Source organism: Misgurnus anguillicaudatus, chromosome 22 (genome assembly GCF_027580225.2).
Source record: "Misgurnus anguillicaudatus chromosome 22, ASM2758022v2, whole genome shotgun sequence".
Classification (NCBI taxonomy): Eukaryota; Metazoa; Chordata; class Actinopteri; order Cypriniformes; family Cobitidae; genus Misgurnus; species Misgurnus anguillicaudatus.
The window spans coordinates 23,920,979-23,947,928 of NC_073358.2; the positions used below are offsets into that span (position 1 = coordinate 23,920,979).

Genomic DNA, 26,950 nt, shown 5'->3' on the forward strand with positions numbered 1-26,950 from the left:
ATGACCTTGCTCATGCCAAATGTGAGTGCACCCTGATTGGCCGAGGCCACTGTTCTGTTATGAGCATAATTTCACTTTATTCGATCATTCTTTTTGTGAGGATTTGTGTTTGTGTGCACCTGCACTTTAAAAGGCTTGCATCTGGAAAATGTGTTCTTAAGGCTTTTTTGTTTGCTTATGTTGGAAGCAAAGGTAACTGGGCAGAATTAAAGCGTAGTTATCAACATGATTTAAATAAAAATTAATTCACTTTTTTTAAACGTTTTGCAGAAATTAGGCATTGTTTAGAAATGTAGTCTAAATGTGAAAACTAGACCTAAAACCCATCAAACATGGGTTTTAGGTCTAGTTTTAGGTCTAGGTCTAGTGAATTGAACAGAACAATTCAACTATTGTTTCTCTTTTAACAATTCAACCTTTCAACATTCTTCTATGATTTGTTTAATACTGATTAGATTATTCATTAATAATTTTGTCAATTTATGATAATGTACACTATTATTGACTTCTTTTTAGGTTTCTACTAAATGAATCCGTTCAAATAAGTCATTATTAGTTTGCGAATCATACATTTCTGGTCACGCTCTTCACCTTGCTAAACGAGGACATTGCAAACTTTTTGTATAGGCTATATACTGTATTGTTTGCTTGGACCGTTTCTTTTTATTCAGACAGGCTCTTTATTTGCATACACAGCGCATCATCTGCACTGAAAAATACGCAGTCAGCGCAGACATGTTTTATGTGCGTAATAATCAAGGAGCAGGCGCAACGAGTGCCTGAAAATAGTCCCCTGCTATTGAAAGTAACCAAGGGCGCTGCGTAATATCATTGCACCTTGTTACGGCAGCAAAGTCCTTGATTATTACGCCAGAATGAAAGTATAGTTCATTAGGGGTGCACGATTCAGAAAATTTCACGATTCGATTCGATTCCGATTTTTAGGCTCAAGATTCGATTCAGAATCGATTTTCGATTCAAAAACGATTCACAGTATGTAAATGTAGTTTACTTTTTCCTATGTGACTGATTGTAGTAGATATACAATTTTAAAGAAAATAAACACAACAAATTAAATGTAGTTTGATATTACTTTATGTCTTTATGCAAAAATAAAAACTGATATGAAGCAATTAGATGACCCCTTTTATCAAACTCTATTAGATACAATAATATAGCATATTAATGATAGACAGTGCAGGTCTATAGATTAGAAATGTGACTGGTATTATAATGGTTATTAGATAGAGCAGAAGCAGGAAAAGTGCCTCTCTTTCTATTTCTCTCTTGCCGATTTAAAAAAAAGCTAAATCCACTCATTATTTCAGATTCAAAAGTCTACTTGCTGTCCCAATGACAGGGGATTTTACATTACAGCTTTGTGTTTTGTAAATCTTGAGTCAGCTTGAGCTTTGCTCATTCATTGCAATAGGTTTTAGAAAATATATTTTATTAATAATAATAGAAAAGAGCTAGCTTTAGCGTGGTAGCGCACGGCCAATCTCCGTTCGACTCGGGTTTTACACACACTATTAGTCAGACTCGGGACCCGGAGTAATTAACTATGACTGACCCGGACCCGACTGACCATTTCAAATACAACCCCGGAACCAAATGGGCCGCGGGTGCTCCGTGAAGTCCTATAATGGTAAAACTTTGCTCAAGTTCAGATACATGAAGGATACAATATGACACGAGCTTGTTCGCGTCGCATCCGTGAACGCACACCGAACTCATTATGTCGCACACAAAATGTCATTATTAAAGAGTGTCATCATCACGGAAAAACAAAAAAGACAAAATTTGATGCCAGATATACTTGGGCACTTGTTAACCTGGGCAGCGCTGCACAGCAATGTGTGGGGAAACACTGTGACAAGAGTGTGCAGGCGTCAGTGTGACTTCGACGCGCCATCTATGGGAATACTGAGATCAACTCATTTCAGGACGATAGTAACACGGCGTTAAAAAATATATATATGAATCGATTTTTGGAATCCTAAGAATCGATTCTGAATCGGCAATGCTTGAATTGCGATTCAAATGTGAATCGATTTTTTGCACACCCCTATAGTTCATAGCCATATCGGCCTAGAAAAACGCGACTTATTTTTCTGTCAGTCTTAGTACACGATGTAACTACAGAAGAGTCAAGTTTGACATTTTTTTAAATTTGGTCATTTTTGAGCGTGATGCTAATGGTCTAATCAGATTCAATGGATTATGCTAAGCTATGCTAAAAGTGGTACTGCTAAACCCGGAGATCAGCTGAATGGATTCCAAAACTGTAAAAATCAAATGTTTAACTCTAGGGTTGTCCTTTTAAATAAAATTAAAAGCGTGTCGAAATTAAAATTAATAGAAAAGGTTGGGAAAATCGCCCAGAGTGGCATGAGGAAGCTAAACTGTATCAATTAAATATGGATTTGGTAAATTGAGGCCTTTTCCAGACAGAACATTGGAGTTTGAAAATTGTGATTTTGGGATATTTCTTTTTACTGTCTTTGACCCTGGAGAACAAAATGTTTTGCAAACAAGTGATAAATAAGCAGTTTGCTTAAACCATTTCTGTAGCAACTGCTGAGACACCATGCACACAACCTCACACATACTCTATCAAAGTTGAAATCAACAAATGAGAGCAAGGTTTGTTTGTTTAGCACACTGTGTTGGCAGTCAGACCATCTAACCACAAGGACATTCTTTACATCTCTACTCTCTCTGTCATAGAAAAAGGCAGAAGAAGCCCATAAGATACTGGAAGGACTGGGTCCTAAAGTGGAACTGGTGAGTATGAAATAGTTTATTCGAGGTTATAGATTTTGTGTCTGTGTTAATCTATCTGAACTTGTAACCTCTTCTTTATCTTTTCAAAGCCTCTGTACAACCAGCCATCTGATACTAAAGTCTACCATGACAACATTAAAACGTGAGTATCTGAGCCTAAACTCTGTGTAAATAATGTTAAATGTGATTTTAACGCACACTTTACCTAATGTGGCGATACGTGTTTGCTTCGACTAATCAGTCAATTGGTTAGTTCAAAATAGTTAGTTAAAATAATAATTCCAGTTGGACGAGTTATTGAATAGTAAACATGAGTTGTATTTCAGGCCCCAGCATGTGCACAAAGGCAATCTGTCCTGATTTCAGTTAGACAGAAGCAAGCATCTGACAATTTTAAAATCAGTAATTTTAGTCTGATTCACACATCTTTAAAAACTATGCATTTCATCCATGCAGACCACAACAGCTGTGATCAGTCTCCTTAAAAACTAGAAATCCTTTGAGAGATTCTCTGGAGAGAAACTTGCAGATGTCTTTTCTCTCAGAAACACTGTAAATCTCTCTCAACGCTATGGTTCATAGTGAGCGCTTTTCCATCGTTGTGCAAACCATTTTAAGATCCCCCACTCGAGACTTTTTATACTTTTTAAGGACTGTTCCTAACAAGTTGCTACACAAGTTTGCATGTAGCCTAGAGTATTATTTCTACTAGTAAACACACTTAGCTTTCACAATTCATAGAAGTTGTGTTCATCTGTAAAGCTTATCTTAATCCAAATGTCTGATAACACTTTTGATAACATCACAAAAATAAGCTTTATTTGAAAAAATGAATGGGCTTTTTGATGAGCTAACCTCTGGGTTGGCCTACAAAAATACATCATCACTCTATTATCAGCCCCACTGTGGAAAATAAAACTACAACTGTACCGTCTCCATTGGATCGGCATGGAATAGACTGGTTGCATGACAAACGGTTTGACACGATAGTGGGAAGGATTATAGAAATGGCCACTAGACACCATCAGTCTCAACCATCAGCATTGCGGTTTTGTGCTGGCTGGATGAAGACAACATGCCAACAGAGAGCTTTAAATGCCAGCAGTTACACTGACCACTGTGTGTAGCCTACATCATAGGATTGACATATGCCCTTGAGCATGTGTCTGTCAAAAGAGACGGACACATGCTTTAGTAGGTGAAAGTGTGTGTGGTTATCGCTCACGGAAATCCTGTCTGTGTTAGGTGGGTTAAAGAGAAACTATTTAGAGAGGTCATGGTTAGTTTGTCTTGTATGTGTCCTGTTGACTCAGCCAGTCCTGCACGCAGACACATGGAGGGGAGGGATGGGCCGAGGGGATGTGCATGAACAGTCATTGCTCTTTGAATCAACAGTTTTGACTGTTAGAATAGTGTAGTTTTACATAAATTGTTAACCAGAATTAATGCATTTTGTGTAATGCCTATTTAAAACACAAAGAACAAAGTGATTTGCTCTTAGGGTAAGTTTAAGGCATGTCTTTGTAAAATTACAAAAAACATTTATTGGGAAATCTCTTGATCTGTTTGTTTGTGGCATGTTATGTATCAGTTGTTATTATGGATATGTGTACAATTTTGGCTGGTTTTATGTGGGGGAATTTAAATACAAAGGTTTTTCTTGCTACAGGAATCAAACGATGAGGAAGAAGCTGATTCTGTTTTTCAAAAGGAGGAACCATGCACGTAAACAGAGGGTGAGAGTCTGCCTTTAGCATTGAGACTGTTAAAACGGATATATATTTTCAAAGTGTTAGTGCTCCTCTGTGAGGAGAGACAGATGAAGTTGATGAAAAAAACTAGAATATGATTTAAAAAATACATATAAAAAGTAATTGCAAATAGGCTTCTTATTCATTATTAACTGGATTCCTGTTATTTGCATTTCAGTCCAGTATATTTCTATTGATCTTCTGCCGAATGATCTATCCACCTTATTTTCGAACCCAATTTTTTTTGTGCGAGACTTATTTAAATAGCCGTCCGGCAGAAAACAATATCGTGGGAGCATGCACATAACATGGTTAAAAACAGTTAATATTGTTTTTAAAATATTCACTACACCCGCCATATATAACCCAGTGGGAGGATGAACTGCAGAAATGGCCTGATACATCATATGTAAATGTATTCAGTTATTTAATGTTGTTTCTCGGGTTTGATGTGTCTTCCATACGCAAAAATCAAAGCACAGATGTGTACCTGTACATTGGGAAAGTGTTTGTACCTAAAAGGACCAAGAATAGTTTGTTTTACCTTTTTCATGCAAATGTTTGAAATGTCCCGATCCCGTTTGAAATATCCATTTGATCCTAGCCTTACTAGCCCCCGACGCAGTCGGTCTTAGAATATATCCTTCGAAGGTTGAGCCTTCGAATTGGGACACAGCTATAATCTAAGCTTATCACGTGAATGTGGCGCTTCCACCTGACAGTCAGGAGCAGTATGTTTCTTATTCAACACATTATGATTTATTTGACAAGTACAAACCACAATAAACCTATTAATTACATTTATTTAGTTATATTTTTATTTTGTGTTAAATGTGCATGAATGTATTATATAACATCAGCTGCTTATGCACTAGAGGGAGACATGGCCTAATTTAGGAAATTATTTGCTTTCTCATTTAAAACATCATAAAAATATATGTGCAAAACATTAAGAGTAGTGTTATTATTTGAACCTTTAACTGCACAAATTATGCCCGTCTTTCTGGATTTCATTAACTAGCCAGTCAAAACGACACGCCCGTGTCACTTGCAGTACGACTACCATTAGCTTTAGTGGCTCATCGGAAGTATTACACAAAGAGCTTAAAGATGGGGGCGCCCACATTTACTTCAAAAAAGGTGAATAGGCAGTCTTTTGTTGCTGTACTGGCATTCTTTGCCACTTCAGCTGTGCAAAGTTTTTTTTATTGCTCACTCACCTTGAAGGTTAAGCCAGTGTGTCAAAGAAATTCTCCAGCTAAATATCAAAATTACCTCATGATTTACTCACTCTCAAACAATCTGACATACATATGTCCGTCCATCTTTCAGGCGAGCACATTTGGGGGCAGTTTCCCGGACAGGGATTAGACTAGTCCTAGACTTAAACACTTTTAAGAACTCTCCAAACTGAAAACAACTTGCACTTACATATCTTAAAATACATCAGTGCCCTTTGTTTTACCTAAAAATGCACACAGGTGATGTTTTTAGTAAGGCATGTTTGTTAAAACTAGTTAAATTTCCTAATTAAACTAAGGCCTAGTCCTGGATTAAGCTAATCCCGGTCCGCAAAACCGCCCCTTGGAGTATTTTAGTAGAAATCCTCGCTTTTCCAAGCTTATAATGTGAGAAAATTGGGATCAGGGAACACCCAAAAAGGTGCATTCATCCTTCACAGAGGTAATCCACTTGGCTCCAAGGGGGTTAATAAAAGTATTTTGAAAGTGGAAGTGATGTATTTACCAATGTATGGTGACCCATACTTGGAATATGATTTTTGCATTTAAACCATCCAGTGAGTAGTGAACACGCGCACCTGGAGCAGTGGGCAGCTATCACTGCACCACCCTGGAGCATTTTGGGTTAAGGTGCCTTGGTCAAGCCCATTTTTTCTTTTTAAGTAAAAAGCATGTTTTTGCAGGTAATCAATGCGATATTGTAAGAAAAATAGATTTTTTTTACTTCATAAATTATATTAATTCCGGTAACAACGCCTCAAGTCACTGCGCAACGTACCACTCACTACGCTAAAACTCTCTAATAAATCCAATATGGCGCCATTACCGGAAGCTAGTTATTATAATTGATAAAGTTGGAAATCTGGATATTGTTCTTATAAAATCGCATTGATTACATGTAGAAGACCTTTATTAAACCTTTGGAGCTGTGTGGATTACCTCTGTGAAGGATGGATGCACTTTTTGGGGTTTAAAGTCAGAAGTTGTTACCTGATCCCTGTTTTCTACCATTATAAAGCAAGTACATTTACTAAAATAACTCCAATGTGTTGAACTGAAAGATGATGGACATGCGTATCTCGAATTACTTGACGGGGAGTAAATCATGGGGTAATTTTGATATTTGGCTGGAATATCCTTTTAAAGGTGCAGTGTGTAAATATTAGCCCCATCTAGTGGTAAGGTTGCGAATTTCAACCAACGGCTTAGTCCACGGCTTACCCCTCGCTTTTGAAACACATAGAGAAGCTACAGTAGCCGCCACCAGACAAACATGTCATCGTCGGTTAAGTTAAGGGCTTCTGTAGAAAAATGGCAGCACAAAATGGCGACTTCCATGTAAGGGGACCCTCGGTGGATCTAGATTAAAAGGTCTCGTTCTAAGGTAATAAACACATAACGGTTCATTACGAAAGGTCTTTATACACCCCTGATAATATAGTTTTGTATATTATTTTTCATTTCTGTCAAAAGATCCTTCTAAAAATTACACACTGCACCTTTAAGTTTAAAAGCACCGGTTTTAGCACTTTAATATCAGCTGTGACTATGCCGACTGACCAATCTCTCACCTCTTTTCCCTCTTTTAGTATATTGGTTTAGCAGTGTTGAATGGTGATGTTTGCTAAAAAGCCTTTTCTAAATATACACTCTTGCATTCATCTATATTTTAGCCACATGGAAGCATTTTGACCAACGTTTTAAAATAGGTTCTCAGGAAGGAATAGTTCAGCTCAATCGCTTGTTAATAGACCGGTTCGGTCAGACTTTTTGGACCAAGAACAGTCAGAGTGCTGGACGTGGCCGAAATCCAAGAGGAAGGTTGACTGTTCAGTGAGAGAAAAACAAGCCGTTTTTGTTCTCTGTGTACTGTAGGGCAGACACACAAACACAAGTGCACTTGTCTTTTTGCACAGGCTTGATTGCAACCTCCTCTTATTAATTCGCTCGCTCGCTCTAGTTTACAGATCTGCAATATATAACCCTTTTATTACATGCCATGAATGTAGTGTTATGCCTGAGCTTGGTTAAAAAGTATCCGCTATAAGCTGTACTGGAAAGAAGAGTTCTTAAAGGTAGGATATCAATTAAAAGTGCGGATTTAAGAGTTGTGAGATGGTAAATAAATTAAGTTGTTTAGGTAAAACCACTCCGTATGATTGATAAACTTAAATCAACTTGTCTGATTTGTTTACAGGAGCAGAAAATTTGTCAACGTTATGATGAGCTGATGACTGAGTGGGAGAAAAAAGTTGAGCGAATGGAGAACAACCCTCGCCGTAAAGCCAAAGAAAGCCGCACACGAGAATACTACGAGAGACAGTTTCCAGAGATCCGCAAGCAGCGTGAGCAACAGGAACGCTTCCAGAGGTCAGCCAGGTCTCCGAGTTTACCTTAAGACTAAATTAATGCTCTGTCAGGCATTCACCAGTATTGCTTTTCCCTGACAGAGTTGTGATGTAACATTTTGTGTAAACACTCGAGACGCAGTGTTCTGTTCTGACTCAGCAGTTGGCCAATCACTATTGAGGATCCTGTGGGTGATGGGGTCAGATGTCAGGCTGTAATAGTTTCCTGGTACAGAGGTTACAGGGCTTCCCTGAATTACTGGGATTTCACTCTGAAACACCATTAAGCAGAACTGAAGAACATGTATCATTGATCTTGATTCACCAAAAATATAGACACTTTGCTGGTGAAACAAAACATTGTCGCTCAAAATAAGTTGTATTGTCATTTATCATGTTATATATAGCAATATTAATTAATATATTTACTCATTAATCTTCATTAGACCAGCAAGTACTTACTTTCTGGTAATGCTGAGGAATATATACCTAATATTTGATATATACCTAATATATCGATCTATAATAAGTTTTAGATTTTTGCAGTGGTTTTAAATAATAATAATAAAATTCATTTTTATATTTCCCCTTTAAAAATGCATTCAGATAAAATATTCATAATGTTTAGTGCAAAAACATGAAAAATGTTGTGTAAAAGAAAATGTAGACCCGATCACATGTAAATGCTGCTTGAGGTGGTGAAAAAGATTGGTTGTGCCACCAAACTTGTTGTGATTGTCGTCTTGCACACCTGTATAGCATTTTGCAGAGATCAGAAAGCTTGTCACTATCTTTGCTGAAGCTGAGATCATTCACCAGCATAATAGAACAGTGCCTTACACGCTCCTTTATGATCTTATTAAAAAACAAAAATGCATGCATATGAGAGCGTGAAATCATAGACAGTAAGCAAATTTCAGATGCTGCGGATTTAACCTACCAAATCCAGGACTTTAAATACGTCACATTGTTATGAGATCTCTACGGCACGTGTGTGAACTGAATTCATGCACAGATTCTGGAAAATCATTGGCAGTGTGAATGAACCAAAATCAAATGATCCCGGACAAATCCTGGATGCGTTTTCTGTGTATTTTTCGTAATCTGTGTGTGAAAAGGGTTCAGATGAGTGTAGAAAGCTGCTAATGTACTAGCTAGCGAATGTAAATATTAAAAATCATGATAAATGATAAATGATAATCACAATCTCTTCTCATTTACATTCACTTACCGCGAACAGGGTTCCCACGGGTCCTTGGAATCCTTGAAAGTTTGTGAATCTCTGGGAAAAATTCAAGGCCCTGGGAAGTTTTTGAAAATATACATACATAGATACAGGTCATTGAAATTGCTTGAATCTATTTTATGCAAGAAGTTTTCTGGAAAAAATCTATATTATTCTCTGTGTAGTGTAGGATATTATCATAAAAAAATATTGACTTTTAAGCACATGTGCTTAACTGTTCGCTTTAAATGCTTATATCTTCTGTATCCGAATGTTGATTCATACCAAAAGGCTTTTTTGCATAGTTGTGTTTGACACATGAAAACGTCTCGGTTATGTATGTAACTGTTGTTCCCTGAGAAGGGAATGAAACGCTGCGTCTCCCTTGCCATACTTACTGCGTCCCTGTAACACCGTCTTTGGTAATATTTCAGATAGAGATATACTTCCTGGCTCCCGCGTCACCCTGTCTTTGTCGTTAAGGCTCACAATTGGTTGAATTTGATATACACATTCAGACGCACTTACCCCCTGGAGGCATCCCCAAAGTGTCACCGCAGTGATGCAGCGCGAGTTCCCTCAAAAGGGTTACTGTAACAATGTATCTTAAAAGGTAACACGATGTAACCTTGCTCTCACTTGAAATGTGTCCCCACATTTAGTCCTTAAATTTGAGGGTATTGGACCTGGAAAGTCCTTGGTGTGGGAACCCTAAGTTAAAGTGACACGAAGTGCTTACGTTACTTTTTAGTTACTTTGCGTTACTTTTTCTTGGCTGAGGCTTGATGTCTTTCAGGCCTTGCAGGTGTTTTTAATGTCTGAAAAGTTCTGCATTCAGAAATTGCATATTTCATCACAAAAATGTTGAACTCTGGCCGCCCATCTCAGTTTCTGACTCAAACTGTTCCCACACAGCCGTGTACAAATATAGTGCATAATGTGACTGCATTAAGTTTAATTCAGTACATAATTTTTTTAATCAAATTAATTAAACTAAAAAAGTAACTTGAATTACTTTCTTGAAAAAGTAACTCAAATATTAATGTGTACATTTAAAAAGTAATGCGTTACATTACTCATTACTTCAGAAAGGTAATATTATGTAATGCACGTTACTTGTAATGCATTACCCATAACACTGATAATATCCTGTAGTGTGTGATTCACCATGATTTTCTATTTTTGTAGTGTTAGCATCTTTAAAATTTAGCTCTTTCCCCGCTATTGACGAGTTATCTCGTCATTTAAGAGAAACGCTTTTCTGCAAATTACGTTTTTGTTTTTACGGCAATTAGTGCTGCACAATTAATCGCATCGCAATCGCGATGTCAGCCTGTGCGATAATATGACAGCAAAATGATGCAATTATATTAAATAAATAAATGTGTGGACTTGTTAACGCAAACTTTCTGATAACAGTTTGATGATTTTCCTTGCTGTTTAAAAAAAAAGGAAGAAAAACGAACAAAAAAGGCAGTGCACGTGTGGCGTGCGTCGTCACTTGTGTGTGCGCAGCGCGGAAATACCAGAGCGAAGATGGATGCAGAGGAGATTGACAGTGATCTGGTAGCTAAAAAAAACTCTACGTCTGTTGTATGGCAGTATTTTGGATTTAGGATTACTGACACTGAGCAGTTGCTACATCACGTGGCAATTCGAAAACATTTCTAGTTTGACAAATACACATTTGAGCATTATCACTAAACTGTGTGTGGATTTTCCTTAAAACCCATCAAGTTGACTCATGATACCATTTATTATAATCGCAACCGCACATCGCAATATTAGCATGAATAACCACAATGGGAAAAATTACCCAAATCGTGCAGCCCTAACGGCAATCCATATTTCCGATATTATCCACTAGATTGCGCTTCAACTTATAAAATACTAAACCATCTACGGATCCAAAAGCAGTAAATACTCTGTATGTATGTACGTTTTGATTATCGTTCCAAATCTGATCTCTAACAAAAGTCCTTTAGAGAAATCCATCTTAGCTTTTTGTTTAAAATTAGGTATTTTTGAAGACCTATTTGTGAGGTGATAAAAAGAGAACAAATGAAGATTAAGGGTTTTTTGTTGTAGAGGGTCTGTTCTTTCATTTGATATATTGCAGGGCTCAAAATTAACTTTTTTATTTGGTAGCACTGGTGCTCCCAACTTTAAAGAGTTAGGAGCACCAGCAAAAATTTAGGCGCATCCATCCAAAAATTAAAAAGCACCACAACTACAATGTAAATGTTAATAGATTTATTTTATTAAAAATAAAACACCACCACCGGGCTTTACACATCCTATGGCCAGCATTTAAAAGTTGGTCTTCTATTTTATTTTATTTTTTGCTGCATAAATTCCTAAATTAATACCCAAATGCTGTTGAAATAGTATAGCAGCAATAATAATTTAACAATTACAGGTAACATAATTAAGATTACATAGAAAATCTAGCAAACACGTAAAACACTGATTAATTGTGACATTACAAAAGTGACCCTAATATAGAAGGCTAATATATATTGATATTGATAACTGCATTACCAGGATGCTTTTACTACTAAATAGGCAATGTTTTAAAAATACAACAAAAACATACCATCAGCATTGTCGTATTCCACAGCAACATGGACCACAAGGATGTTTGTCGAATGTCCATTCACCAGCGCATGCGCACATACACCATCAAACACACTGACAGACAGGTCGGTGTCTCCATCGTGTCAATAAACACATTTGTCACGACACGTCTTGTGTTTTTGGCACTTTCGCCATGTTTAAGCAAGGTACGTCTGGCGCTTAAAATGTTTTGATTCCGCCATTAACGCCGTTTTACAGGATTTACAGTAAACACAGTGAGTTACATTTTCATAGCGGAGACACTCGAAATCTTTAAGCCACTCTCTCTAAAAGGTTTAACGTCAACTCGTATTTTCCGGTGGTGGAGTTACATTTGAATCCGGATCGTCGTCAAAAAAATACAGTAATAACCTTGGCTGTAATCGGCTCGCTCTCGTCATGCTCGCGACGCGTTCGTCTTTTCACATTTCCGCGCTTTACGGCAACAAGGAATGACTGACGCTCATATTAGCCAATCTGCGGTCTTCATTAAACGCAAGAACTTAATGGTGAAATTTGATTGGTTATGTATCGTTGGAGAGAACACTGAACCTGGGACAGCGCCAGCACGCAGGATCACAATCAACTCGCTTCACAACAAAATGGGCAGTCGCACAAATGCTCCCAAATATATTTTAAGGTCGCACAGATTAAATTTCGGTCGCATATGCGACCAAAATGGTCGCAATTTCGAGCCCTGTATTGTACGTTTATATATTAAAAGTAAAAATTTTCGGAAAGGAATTAAACTTTTGTGGAAATCATACTTTTACGCAAAAAAAAACGCTGGCAGGGAAAGAGTTATGAAAACAAAATCCGTCAAGATTCTCCTTATGTGTGTACCACAACCAGATTTTATTATCGGACAGGATTTTAAAAATCCTGTAGTGTAAGCCTTATAGGAAAAAGTCATGGGACTTCAAACCGCCCAGCTTCCGAAAGTGATGTTTGCCCGTCTTGATTGTTTAGAAAAGCCAGTATATGTAGCTATTGTTGCTAGAACAGTCTTGAAAACTTGAAAAACTTAAGAGCACCAGAGCTCATGAATAGACCCAGAGGAATCTGGCCAATAGCTGTAACCGCTGCTTCAAAGGCTTTTTGTGGGAGAAGAAACAGGGTGGGACTCTGGCCTGGTAGCTTGCTGGGAAAGCGCCATTACATGGATCTGAGACGACAAAGCCAGGAACAGAAATCTCTTTCTCTAACCATGCTTCATCCTTCTCCTATGTAGGGTGGGCCAGAGAGGGACAGGTCTGTCTGCCACCATTGCAAGAAGTGAACATGAGATATCTGAGATCATTGATGGCCTATCGGAGCAGGAGGTAAACTGGTGGCTTTAACACACTTTTAGAACTTCACCAAAAAGACAGCTGTTACAAGTCACTCAATTGGGGTAATCTTAGTACTATGTTGCTAATCTTTTGACTTGCAACATGAGGTGTAGTCCACTTTTGAAGATTGTTCTAACCAAGAGCATATACCTATATCGACCAGCCAGTTTATTTGGTTTTTTATGTGCTACTTTAATAGCAAGTAGTCAAGTAGTAGACTGTTCTTGTGGAAAAAAACGAATGTAATCCCCAAGCAAAATACAGTATATTGTTCAAAGATTTGACTACCTTGGCTAAAATCCAGTAGATTGATTTTATCTCATAGGCATTGTCACTCCAGACCCTTCAGCACTGCTAACTTTAATATTGGTGGCAAACCAGTTAACTCTGACTCCCGGAAGTTGTTTTGCAGTCTGATAGGAGCTTGACATTTACAACTGGTTACCAGTTTTGTGTGCATTATGCATCAAGATAATCAGCCAATAGACAGTGGGCAGGCTGTGGGTGTGCCATCAGAGGCTGAGACTAGAGTAATGTAAACGTGCTACAGAACCATCCTAGACATCAACACCTTTGTGTCTCGCTTTCTTTTTCAGAACAATGAGAAGCAGATGAGGCAGTTGTCTGTCATTCCTCCTATGATGTACGATTCAGAACAGCGGAGGGTGAGGTTTATCAACATGAACGGTCTGATGGATGACCCCATGAAGGTCTACAAATCTCGCCAGTTCATGAACGTCTGGTCTGAACACGAGAAAGCGCTCTTCAAAGAAAAGTGGGTCATGTTGGTGTGTTGGGTGACTGTGTGTGTCTCTTTGTGCATGATGTTTTATTTATCTTCTCTATTCTGGGATATAGGTTTGTGCAGCACCCAAAGAACTTCGGGCTGATTGCGTCATTTTTGGAAAGAAAGGTCAGGGTGCATTGATTTCTCTTGAGAATGGTTGACCGCAGTTGCACCCAAAGCTCACCTGTTTGTTTATCAGTAGCTGTTTGAACTGACTCTCTCTGTCTCTCTCTCTCTCTCTCTCTCTCTCTCTCTGCAGTGTGTGTCAGATTGTGTGCTGTACTATTATTTGACCAAGAAGAGTCAGAATTATAAAACTCTTGTTCGACGCAACTTCGGAAATCGTCGACGAAGGAATCAGGTATTTACCAAAAACAAAACACACACCGTCTTTCTCTACTTTTGCCAATGTTTGTCTACCTCCTTTCCTGCCCACTGTCAATCAACAGATGGTATGTGTTTTGTATATAGGTATAATTCATATTGTTACATAGTTGGTTCTTTTAAAAGGAATAGTTCACCCACAAATGGATTTTTTTCTCACCGTTATGCATCTGATATGTCAGTGACATTTTTTCTTCATTAGAACAGTACAAAATATATTTTGCAGAAAGCGCAGTGCTCTGCGATTCATATAATGCAAATTAACGATTTCCACCACTTTGAGAGTTCAAGAAGCAGATATATCCAATACAAAATTCAAGAGCGTGATTTTATGGTGTAAGGTGGCGGTTGGCCAACCACCCTTTCAGTGCCATCTATAGACAGTCCTTCCAGAAAAAGAGTTTTTGTGATTGTTGCGGGCAAAAATCCTTGATCTTGCGACACGTTTTCTTAAAAAATAGAGCGCACTTTTGAAATATACATACACAGGAAGGATATACAGGAAGTGCACTTTACCCTCCTGCTCTATAGGTGGCAGTGAGAAACTGGATCGCACTTATGTTTGGAATATTCTCTGCATTAACTCCAATGTTAAAAATAAAGTTTTTTTTGCAACAACAAATCAATTTGCTTCATAAGATGTCACCAATATGTATTGGATAAATCTGATTTTGAACTCTCTTTTTAAAACTGTTCACTTGCGTTATGAAATTTCTGCTTAATATCTTATTTATTGTTCTACTATGTCACATACATATCGGATGGGCCGAGAGTGATTAAATAAACAACACATTTTCATTTTTGGTTATACGGTACTATCACTTTAAGATGAGTTTTTTAGACTCTTCAGTCCCCTAGTGTTCAGTATGTACCATTTCATAGCAGTCATTTTTTTGCATCACATTCGCTGCTTTTGACTACTTTGTATTTTAAATGTTGTTTTTCTAATCTTTTGTGTATGTGTCTGCATTGGGTTTAATGCAAGATTGTGTTTCCTTTTTCATTAGGGCTGTGTTATGTAGTGAATTTTGCTTGCTGTAAAAGCCTTTTTATTAGAACCGAGACTGTGTGTGTGTATCAGACAAAAATGCATTTGTACTTTGAGAGGTTCTCGTTGTCTTGCTCAATTTTTGTGATTTATGGAGAGCTGCACAGCTTTCCAGGAATCTGTTGTATCTGTTTGACACAGCTGAGAGGCTCCATGCTGTCAGGGACTACAGAGAGAAGGAAAGGGAACATGAGAGTTTCAGACTCTTACTTAAAAGATAGCTAAGTGCAGTTGCTATAAAGCATCTTGCTTTCATGCACAATTTAAAAAATAATTCAATGTTTCAAGAGGAAGTAATGTTACCGTGGCATCCAGACTAAATGGGTATATGATCATCATGACATAGACATTATTTTAAAGTCAGCTGGACATCATGATTGACCATGTTTACCATAATCTAATAACTTTGGTGAGCTAAGGAAACAGCAGTTTAGTTTGGTGGTTAACTAACAGCACTGTTTTGAGCATTTGTTCTAGGTTAGTTTTTGCCAAAAGTTAATTCAGTAGTAAACTTATTTAGCCGACCGATTCACATGGGTGTGCCCGACGTGTTTTTGTTCACAAACATAAGTTTACCATTGATTATATTGATAAAGAACAGTATTAAACTTGTAATGTTATTTTTCAGTTTAAGTTTAAAGGGTTTAGATTTACACACTTTTGTAAGTAAAATACTTCATAGTATTTACTTGGGATGCATAACATTTAATCACGATTAATCTATAGCAGAATAAAAGTTTTTGTTTACATCATATAAGGTTGTGAACAGTGTATAATAATTATGTATATATAAATATGCACACATGCATGTATAATTAAAAAAAATATATACATTTATATATTAAGTATTTATATTTATATATAATATAAATTATACATAAATATACAAATGTATATACACATATAAACGTTTCTTAAATATTTACATGCATATGTGTGCATTTATCTATACAAGTTATTATACACAGTTCACACACATATATGTAAACAAAAACTTTTATTCTGCTATAGATTAAACGTGATAAATCATTATGCATCCCTACGCAAATAGTTTGGCTTTTGTTTTCATTTTTAAAGGTTTCGTAATAACATATAATATATTGTGCTGTGTTTATTCCAATCCTTCAGTTATAGATATTTAGATATTTAGCTAGATATTTAAATGTCTATTTATTTTAATAGTGAACAAACAAGGTTTTGTAGATACATGCATACTAGGTAATAGCTACATAAATAAATAATTTATATAGCTTTTCTTCCCCAATCTACATAATTAGGATTGCCAGATTATTTGGAGCAGCCCAGTGGCCATGTTTGGAAATCTGTCATGATAAAGAGAAAGCTTACAAAAGCCTAATTTTTTGATATCAAGCTCAAATTGGAACAAATAACTTAGATGTGGCATTGAGACATTCTGGGCTGTTATAAATATTATAGGGCTTGCCAAAAAAATAGATTTTTCTATTAATCGTCTTTTTTTACGTAGTATCAAGGCCACAAATAAATTTTTTCCATATGTACTACATTGAACGTAAGATTAATGTTAATCTAATTACTAGTCTTCTCCACTTGACTGTTCTGATTTTTTTCAGCATACATTTTTCATCTTGCATCAAAATTGTATTGTTTTTAACATAATTGTATGCATTTGAAAATTAGAGATGGGTTCTGTTTACCCAAGTGTACCTAAAATACAAGAGTTTAATATACAGGTTTGTGGCTCTTCATTTCTTTTTATTTATTACCCTTGTAAACTTATGCTCACTGTTCTTTTTTACAAGTATAGTATTTGTATTAAATCGGATTCATTTGAATCGAGTATAAAAATCTATCAGAGAATCGAAATCGAAACGATCTGGAACATCTGAATCGATACCCAGCCCTATAAATATATAGGTCAAATAGTTTAGGAGCTGCAAACATTTAAGCGTAGGCATGCCAATTTAATGGCTTGTGCTAAACGTGGGAGGGGGTTAACAGGATAATTGCAGGTGAAAATTATTGTAGGCACTGTTACAGCTGTAATAGTATATGATACATTTGAACACACCATTTTTTTTTTGTAAATTCCCAATTAATTAAATCTCACCCGGCATCACCTTATTGAATTAGGGATGTTATTTCAGGTTGACTTTAAGACTGTATACTTTGTTAGGAATCGTGTATTTTGTTTCCACATCACACTTACAAAGTGATCACAAAATATATACAAATTTTAAAGGACAACTACAAGTGATGGCTAATGCAGCCCACTCTCGCTATGGGATATTGTAGTCATTGAAGAGACCGCATTCTTTCTCTCCCTAAGCACAGATACTGTTTGACCTATGTGCAAGTTATGTATCTTGTATGTAATACACGAGACGATCGACTACAAGCCCGTCTAACTGAATTTAGCCCTCTGTCATCAGCATGTATAAGCAGCTGGTGGATGGAGTCAACACTAATTACAGCTATATTTCAGGCTATCTAAACAACATCTGATAAAAGCGCGATCAGCTCTGTGAGCACTGCAAACAGAGGGATCACAAGCCGAGGCAGTGGGTCATTGAAAGCATGTGTCTTCGAGTCAGGAGTTGAGCTGCAGTAATGAAATGATCTGATATACATGTGCGCACACACACACACACGCTTCTTGATCCTGTAGCCCCAGGTGGTTTTAGCAAGCATTCGTATGTGCAGCTGTTTTCAGTTGCGTGTGTGGCCGTGTATCTTGCTACCTGATGATCTGCATTACTGCCCTCATAGTTTCCTGTCCACCTGTTGTGATTACTATGTTCACATGCTGATTAAAAGAAAAGGGCAGCCAAAAGTGTTTTCTTATCTTTTAAATGCTGTGTGTGTGTGTGTGTGTGTGTGTGTGTGTGTGTGTGTGTGTGTGTGTGTGTGTGTGTGTGTGTCCTTGTGGAAATGGAGCTCTTAACAGAGTTTTTCTGTGGGTGGAGTGTATGACCCTGCTCCACATTAGAGACCCATAAAAGTGTTTGTGTCAGTTGAGTTCAGCTCACGTGGAGTTTCGAATGCTGTTCCAACAAACTTCTGCCTCTGCATTCTGTTCCCAGAGAGCGTTTCAGAGAAAGAACGAACACAAGCCAGAAAAATATGCGTAAGCGGGAGAAAAAAATTGTTTTCCTTAACTGGCAGCTCATGTGTCGCACTGTCCTTCCAGAGCCCTGACTTTTCTGAGAAAGAAAGGGAGCCAGAGAATGTGTGCATGTGAGTTTAAGAGACACCCCTCTTTAGCTGCGTGGTGGTATGTGCCTGTTTGTAGCAACACCAGTGAAAAAGTTGTGAAGCAGCCTGCTGTGCCAATCAAAATCCGGACTGGACGGGGTTAAGATCGGTCAGTTTCCTTTCCCCGTCACTCTACAGACGGATTACCTGGGTTGACCCCGTCACACAGATTAGTTATTGCCCACACACACACACACATTTTTGTGTGCGTGTGGGATAGAGATGCCACTGCTGCTTTAGCTGGCTCAAACAACCCTATGGCACGCTTTCTTGGAATATGGACCATTGATCTGCTGAGCTGGATCCCTGCAGCCTGGGCGCTGAAGATCTGATTCGGCGCACAACGCTGTCAGGCAACCCAGGACTCGCTCTCCTGCTTAGCCTGTTTTACTTGCTCTGGCCTCTGCTGCACAGCATTCTGGGAAATACCATGGGATGAATGGGACGTTTTTAGGGCCAGATAAACATAGATGAAGGTACAGTGTGACATGGCTTTTTGGAGTGTTGTTTTAAAAAACACTTGTGATTTAATGAGGATATTACAGAGCTCTTTGCTAATGTTTTTTTTTATAGTATATAGTTGAAATTATTTTTTAAATCATTTGTTTGTGATGTGTGTTTGTGTTAATGTATTCTATATCAGGAGAAAGAGGCGGCAGAGTCATACAAGTGACGTTAAACTAGCATAGCTATGCGGGAAATCCGGGACGACTGTCTGTTATAAAGTTTAGTAGTCTGCACGTTTGAAGTTTTTTGTGTATGCAGTATGCCAGGCTCTGCCATGCAACATCTGTAGGACAGGTGTGCTATTTAAAAAACTTGCAAAAAATTACATGAATTAGAACAGATTTTTGGATTTTAAAAAGGTTTTTAGATTGGTTCTGGTTAATTTCGAAAATGAATAATTTATCCCATCCTCTCCGTAATGTGTTAGTGCTGTTGCTGCTTAATTTTGTTGCCAAGTTCAGTTTTGTTTTCCTTTGCCTTGACTCCTCCTTTCCTCTTTCCCCACCCTATCTCCTGATTGGTGTATTTTGAGCTGTCGCAGGAGCTTGTGATCTCTCTCTCGGATGTCTCTTTAAAGTGGAGATACTATTTTTATCGAGCTGGGCTGTGCTGCATTACAATGTTGTTAATACAAAGAATTTATGATTGAAAATATGTAACATTATAAGATGATTAGCCATTTTATACACTTCTGTTGATGCCGTTCACTCATAGAGCATTAAGGGGCTGGACACACCAAAACTTTTAAACGCGGCTGAAAATGCCTTGAGGACGCCGAATGGCAGCTGTTTTTCAGCTGAGTGCCAGCTTTCTTCAGCTGAGCGCTTTGGTATCTGTGCTGCGAGCCGGTTGGTTGCTGTGGTAATGTCCCGCCCCTCCTCCACTGTGATTGGGCGGCCGTGTGAAAACTGACATTGACGAGCGGAGCTTCTCTCCCAAAGTTGAATCTCTTTCAACATTGGACGCTCAGCGCCGAGCGCGGAAAAACCGCCGAGCGCCGGTTTTCAGCGCGGAAAAAACCTGCTAGCTGCTGGCTTATTTGAAAAACGCCGAGCTTCCATTGGAAACAATTGAAAACATGCGCCGGCCGCGGGCGCAAAAGCGCTGGCGTGCACGCCCCCTAAGAGTATTCACTCCCAAATTTAGTTGTCACAGAATGAATATACAAAAAAAATGTATATATATTTTTTAATCACTCTTTTAATTTCTGGAGTCATTTTTACCCCCAAGGAACTCTTATGCAGGGTTCACACCAGACGCAAGTTCAACGATTTGTGCAAGATGATTACATACAAAGTCAATGCAAAGACGCGATTAGACGCGTCCCCGCGTGGGGCGATACGAATGACGCGATATGGACGGCTCGTCTGCCGCAAAAACGCACTATTCGCCTTAAACACATCTTTGCCCAAGTTTAAAATATTCAACTCGAGCTGAAAATTCGCATGACACGACGTTAAATCCCGCTGGTAATTTAGAGCGAGTAACGCCATACCTCGCGCTTGGTGTGTACGTAGCATAATGCATACAGGAAAATCGGGGCTTATGAAGATTAAAAATATTATGTCAACAGGTTCCACACAATTTAAGTACAAAAGAGGTTTAAGTACACTTAACAAACATTAGTAGAGTCAACAAATAAAAACATAGTTAATTGTACATAAACAATTTAATTAATGATGACAAAAAAATTTAAATAATGCCATTTTATTAACTTCTCCCACTTTTTAATTAGATTTTGAATCCATAACACCGAATCAATCAATCAAAGTGCAGCTGCTTTCAACTCATCATACCTTTTTTATAGAGCCCGACCGATAAAGGATTTTGAAAGCCGATACCGATACAAATGTTTGTTGGTTTTTAAATCCGATATTCTGATATATCAGCCAATTTTTTTACGCCCAACAAAACATTAACACGAGTGTTGCCAACAGGGAGGTTGTAGAGTGCCCTCTGGTGGACAAACTATACAACGGCAACACTCGTGACATGGTTGAAGGCTGTTTCGTCCGTTTTTTTTAAAATATTTATTTATCGGCCATTATGAATGCCGATACCGATAGTTTGGAAAATGCCTATTATCGGCCTGCCGATATATCGGTCGGGCTCTACTTTTTTACTACAGTTTATCAAACATATCACAGACATATTTAAAATGACATGTTACATTCCAAACAGTTTGTTTGTTTGTTTTGTTCTAAAATATATCAGAACAAGTTAATTGACTCATATTTGGCCACTTATAACTCATGTACCTATCTAATGGTGCTACATTTCTGCAAGAGGGTGTCAGAACAACAATACCCATAATACACTTCAAAATACTCAGCCAATAAGATGCAAGTCTTTATTGATTTTATTAATCTGTTACTTTTATGCAACAATGTTGGGTAATCAAATAATTTTTAAGTAAAGCTGACAAGACACACTTTTTTGTTGAATGAACTAGTTTAAAGTGTATGTTGCAGGTTAACCACCACTGTCGATTAATGGGTACATAAATCACTCAAGACATGTGTATAATTTTTAAAATGTCTCAAAAATGGTCTTAAAGACCACTTTTTTTAAGTTTTTGGTATTAACGTTTTTTAACGCAATTCTGCGATGACGTCACGTTGGGGAGAAGTGGAGACAGACTCAGCCAGAGCCATAGAGATAGATGAGACATTTATTGCTGTTTAATACTTACGTATATAATTTGGAAATCATATATACATCGTAGGAAATATATAATGTGTTATACTGCAAAGTTACCTTGCTAATTATTATTTATGATATATGTGGAGATAAATAAAACTTCGCAAATCTGCTGATTTGATCCATTCATGTCCTGACCACCAGGCTAGAGATTTTTAAACATCCTTAATCCACACTTACTAGTCTATCAAATAATATCTCAAATATATTGTTTTGTGAAATAAACGGATGCTTTGTTATATTGTTTATGCGATTATAACGAATCACACGATCATTTTATATGCAGCAGCAGTCAGCAGCTGCAGCACACTCGGATCCGACCGCATACATACTGTAATAAACAGACGTTCGGCGGCTTTTTACATCACGACAGGCTAAGCCATTTGAGGAGGAACCGCTCATTGATCACCGTATTTTTATAAACCCTGTACATGTTTGGACCTGCCGAACAGGTTGAGCACTTTTATATATTGAGCAGAGAGGCTGCCTGCACAGTTTGACCAGCGGGCTGCGGGAACCGGCGCACATCACGCCGCCAGACGGTGTTGCTAATATAACTCGAAATGTATAACTATTATCAGATCGGCCCGGGAAAGTCCCGACTCTCTCGATTGCCATTCCGCTACTGGCTGTAAGAAAGTGAGTGCGTTTGGGTCGCTGGTCCCCGCGAACAGACGTGACGTGCTTCACTCACCTTCCAGGATTAGAGACATGCTGCCAAATCCGTTTGTGCTGAAGATCGCATAAAGTTACACCCATTTCAGGCAGGATCATGGACCCCCTCAAGCCAGCATGCACGAGTATGTTAATTGTTTGTTTACTTTCTACACGAAGATATGCTAACCTTATGCTATCTGGCTGTCTGCCTATCTCTCTATACTAGCCTATCCATCTGTCTGTCTGTCTGTCTGTCTATCTATCTGTCTATCTATCTTATCTATCTATCTATCTATCTATCTATCTATCTATCTATCTATCTATCTATCTATCTATCTATCTATCTATCTATCTATGTATCTATGTATGTATGTATGTATGTATGTATGTATGTATGTATGTATGTATCTATTATCTGCGCTATCAGAACTGTACTTTACTCGTCTTTCTATAGTCATTCTCAATGCTCTCAAGGCGGCTTTGGTAAATTCTCTCCCCAGCGTGACGTCATACAGTGCGTTGTGAGGGAAAGGAGAATCATTGCAAATTGCTGTACTTTTTCATACTTTTTCGGGTTTTGTGATACCCAACAACATAAAATACAATGGATAACAGTTTAAATGTTTATTATCAACAAGCAAATTGCACAAATTCGTTGAAAAATTTTACCTGCAAAACGCCCTTTAAATTAAGTATACATTGTTAAATAGATTTTTTTTTTAGTTTTCACAACATGAAAGAATTAAGTAAAATTGGCAAAAGTGAAAGATTATTTTTTTTGAGTGCATAAAATACACTGTGAAGACAAATCTCTGATAAAAGATTTTTTGTGTTTGAAAGGGATTTAGGGATGTCAAACGATCTTGAATATTGGGGAGTATCGAAACTTTATGACAATAGCTACAGAAGGTCAAAGTAGCTATGTGCTATAAATCAAACAGTGAATATGTATTTAAGAAAGGGTCATATAACAACATTTAGAAACTATACCAACTGCCATAATTAAAGAAATAGAAATACTAAATTGAAGGCATTGTCATCATCTTTCTGCCAAAATACCATGGTATAGCAAAACCATGATATTTTCATAAGGGTGGTGACTGTGTACTTAGAAATGCTTTATTTTAGGTTCGTAAAATCTGCGTTTTCTCCTGGTCTGTGTTTAAAGCGATAACCATCCGAAATGTTTGACTTCACTGATACAACTTTAAAGTGGAAACTTTGTGTAACTCAAAATAGGTCATACAGGTTTTGTAATGCACTTCAGTTAGGGTCTGTATAAAAGTGCTTCTCATATAAGAGCAGTGCATGAGTTGAGGACAGTCATCTTGGGGGGGGGGAATTGCATGTAATTCTATATTTGATTCGACAGCCTGAAATTTTGCTTTAGTGCCTGCCATTAAGAGAGGCTTGCAGCAGTTTCTTTGACATGTACAAAGTCTAGCAGGACAGTTAAAACGTCAGCATGCTTATCTGACAGCTTTTAGCAAACCAACCCTCTGACACTCTCTGAAGTCTTTTTGTCCTGCGATATTCCTACACCCTACTGATACCCTAGTTTAATACCTAAAAGAGCGTGGTTACAGTGCAGTCGCTCAGACCTTTTTAAAGTGCACATATTTCATTGCTAAAACAATGTTATTTTGTGCATTTGGTATAATACAATGTGTTCGTGTGGTTTATTGTTAAGAAAACACATTATTTTCCACATACCGTACATTTTTGTAGCTCCAGATATTCTGCCTTCTTCAAACGCATGAACTATGTACAAAACACATTGATCTGAAAAGCGCTGTGTCCCTGATTGGCCAGCTAATCTTGTATGTTGTGATTGGCCTGAATACCTGACGTCAGCCAGAAATATGAAGCTTCTTACCATGTTTTAAAGATTTGCTCGCAATGCTAACAGGAGTTAATTTACAGGTTGTGAGTCCGAAGTGGGAGGAATTAGGATAATGTCGGTCTTGTCCATGTTAACAGGCCCATGAAGTAAACTGTTGCCTACAATCCGTGTGTTTGTTGTAGTATAAGAAAAGAGATTTACGTTGGAAATGATAACTCCTGTCATCGTTTACTTTGGGGTTTGTACCTTTTGAATATCATTAACATGTATTATTCAACAGTTCTTTCTGGTTCTCGAATCTGATTGGCTAAGAGGCGTGCAATATTCTACTGATAACGGCACAGTAACCGCTTCACCTTTCGTATCATTCCGCCACCTAGTGAATGGAGGTCCTCTAAACAGGCTTATCTCTGAATGAAAAAACTGCACCCACACACGGACACACACAAATGCGCTGTTTTGAATCACTCTCCGTGTGTCTCATTAGTTCACTAGCTCGTAAATCAGTCTGTGAATACCAAGTTATTATTCTGTCAAAGATCAGCGCTCTTGGAAGTTACGTTAAACTTAATGGGATTAATGTCTTGTCACATCGTGTGGACACCTGGAAAGAGGAATGTAAACACTCATTTTTTTTCTGGAGCTATATCTCTTATCACAACGCGAAAACACCGTGGAACTGCAGGTAAGCACCGCAGCTTTTAAATGTGGACATTGATCATTTATTTAATCGCGATGTGACTATTAAAACATGTTATGAGATATCGCCACTGGTATATTTATAAGCAGCATGCAAAAACATCTCTCTGACACTTATAAAAAACAGTTTTATATAGTACTAACAAGAACGAAGTCTAATAATAACCGAGTGCTCGTATCGCGTTAAGAGTAAATGGGAAACCAATAGTAACATTATGTAGTATAGTTTTATTAACTTTTACCCCGCGCCAAAACAATAACAACACAAAAGACACTAAATATGAATAAGAAAACAAGTAATAGTTTTATCATGACACCAAATACTGCTGATTTGATCTAATTTTTGACCATCAGGCCAACATGAGAGCCAGGGAATCCCTGTCAGAGATGTAGCCCAGAGAGGGCGGTGGTCAGCGGGGCGAGCGAACACTGACGTCCGCTCATGCTTTGGTTCTCATACGTACCGAATCTCACTAAGCAAACGTTCAAACAGGCGCTATCTTTACTAATCGACTGTAGATTTAAATATAATACATATATATTCTCGACTGAACTGATCTTAAAACTACACTTTGTGACCAAGAAATTGTAATATTTAAAAACGGCGAATCCGTCCATTGAGTTAGTAGTAGTAGTGAGCGGAAGTAGTAGTTCTCAAACAAAGAGGCTTTTAAAATTACTCCGTTGTTGTTTTATAGTTTTCTATTTTCAAACGTGTGCCGTCGAACTGTTGTATAAAAGCAATATCGCTCTCGGAGTCGTGTGATTTAGCTCTATATCATCACGGCCGTGATGATATGGAGCTATATCACACTCCTACTCGAGCGATATTGCTTAACTAATACACACTTACACATCAAAGGAAATGTAAAATCGTAAATCGGACCTTTGGTGCTCTTTAACAGCGACTGTAAGTAACTCTGAAGGCTGAAGTTTTAATGGTTGTCTTGGCAGTCCTTTTACACAATTATTTTCAGCATTGCCAATAAAAAGTGTTTATTTATGATCAACCAAATTGGCTCTTTGCTATAAATCACACGAATTCTTGCTTGAAACTGAGGTCAAATATTTGCAGTGACCACATTTAGACTTAAAAGTTCACAATTTGTATTTTTGCAAAATGGCACTCTCAGATGTTTTGGTAGTAAACTACTATTGTTTGTAGTTTTGACCAAAATTATAATAGTAATATGTGATATTTAGACCCTGTTTACACTAGAGCAGGGGTCTCCAACCTTTTTGTGAGCAAGGACTACCACAATGCATAAAAAACTTTTTGTTATAGTCTACTCAAAACCTTTTTTTTTACTTTGTTTTACTTGATTTTATTTTACTTGTTGATGTGTTTTATCATTGTTTAAATGTTAACATACAGAAAAGAAGCCAAGCTAATATAAAAATACGTAATAAATAAATATTGAAATTGAGGCTATTACTGTAATATGATGTGCTTTGGCGGCAACTCACAGACTCCATTGCGGGCAACTTGCTGCACGCTGGCACCATGTTGGAGACCGCTGAACTCGAGTGTTTTGTTTTAAAACAGTGTTTTAAAATGAAAACGATTCTTATCTATACTTGGCATTTCAGAAGAGATCTCCGTCTACACTATACATGACCATAAACAAATGATACATTCATCGTACTACTTATGAGCTTGTTTTAAATGATTGTGTCATGAATGAACATACAATGTGCGTTTAAATAGCTGAAACTCTGCAAAGCCTACAGCTCCGTCTCCATGTTATTGTTTATACATTCATTTTGGCAGGTCATTATCTTTCCGTAGTAT

The 26,950-nt window shown here is 37.6% G+C and overlaps 1 protein-coding gene across 11 annotated transcripts in view; it reads left to right on the forward strand.

Moving 5' to 3' along the window:
* The window catches only part of ncor1 (nuclear receptor corepressor 1), a 106,691-nt gene that overhangs the window by 22,395 nt on the left and 57,346 nt on the right, over positions 1-26,950 (forward strand). For all 11 annotated transcript variants that reach the window (XM_055200006.2, XM_055199998.2, XM_055200000.2 and 8 more), the window contains exons 7-14: positions 2,731-2,787; positions 2,877-2,929; positions 4,457-4,523; positions 7,977-8,149; positions 13,200-13,290; positions 13,896-14,074; positions 14,158-14,212; positions 14,346-14,447. In XM_055200006.2, the coding sequence (XP_055055981.2) occupies positions 2,731-2,787; positions 2,877-2,929; positions 4,457-4,523; positions 7,977-8,149; positions 13,200-13,290; positions 13,896-14,074; positions 14,158-14,212; positions 14,346-14,447 (777 nt within the window). The remainder of the gene's footprint in view (positions 1-2,730; positions 2,788-2,876; positions 2,930-4,456; positions 4,524-7,976; positions 8,150-13,199; positions 13,291-13,895; positions 14,075-14,157; positions 14,213-14,345; positions 14,448-26,950) is intronic.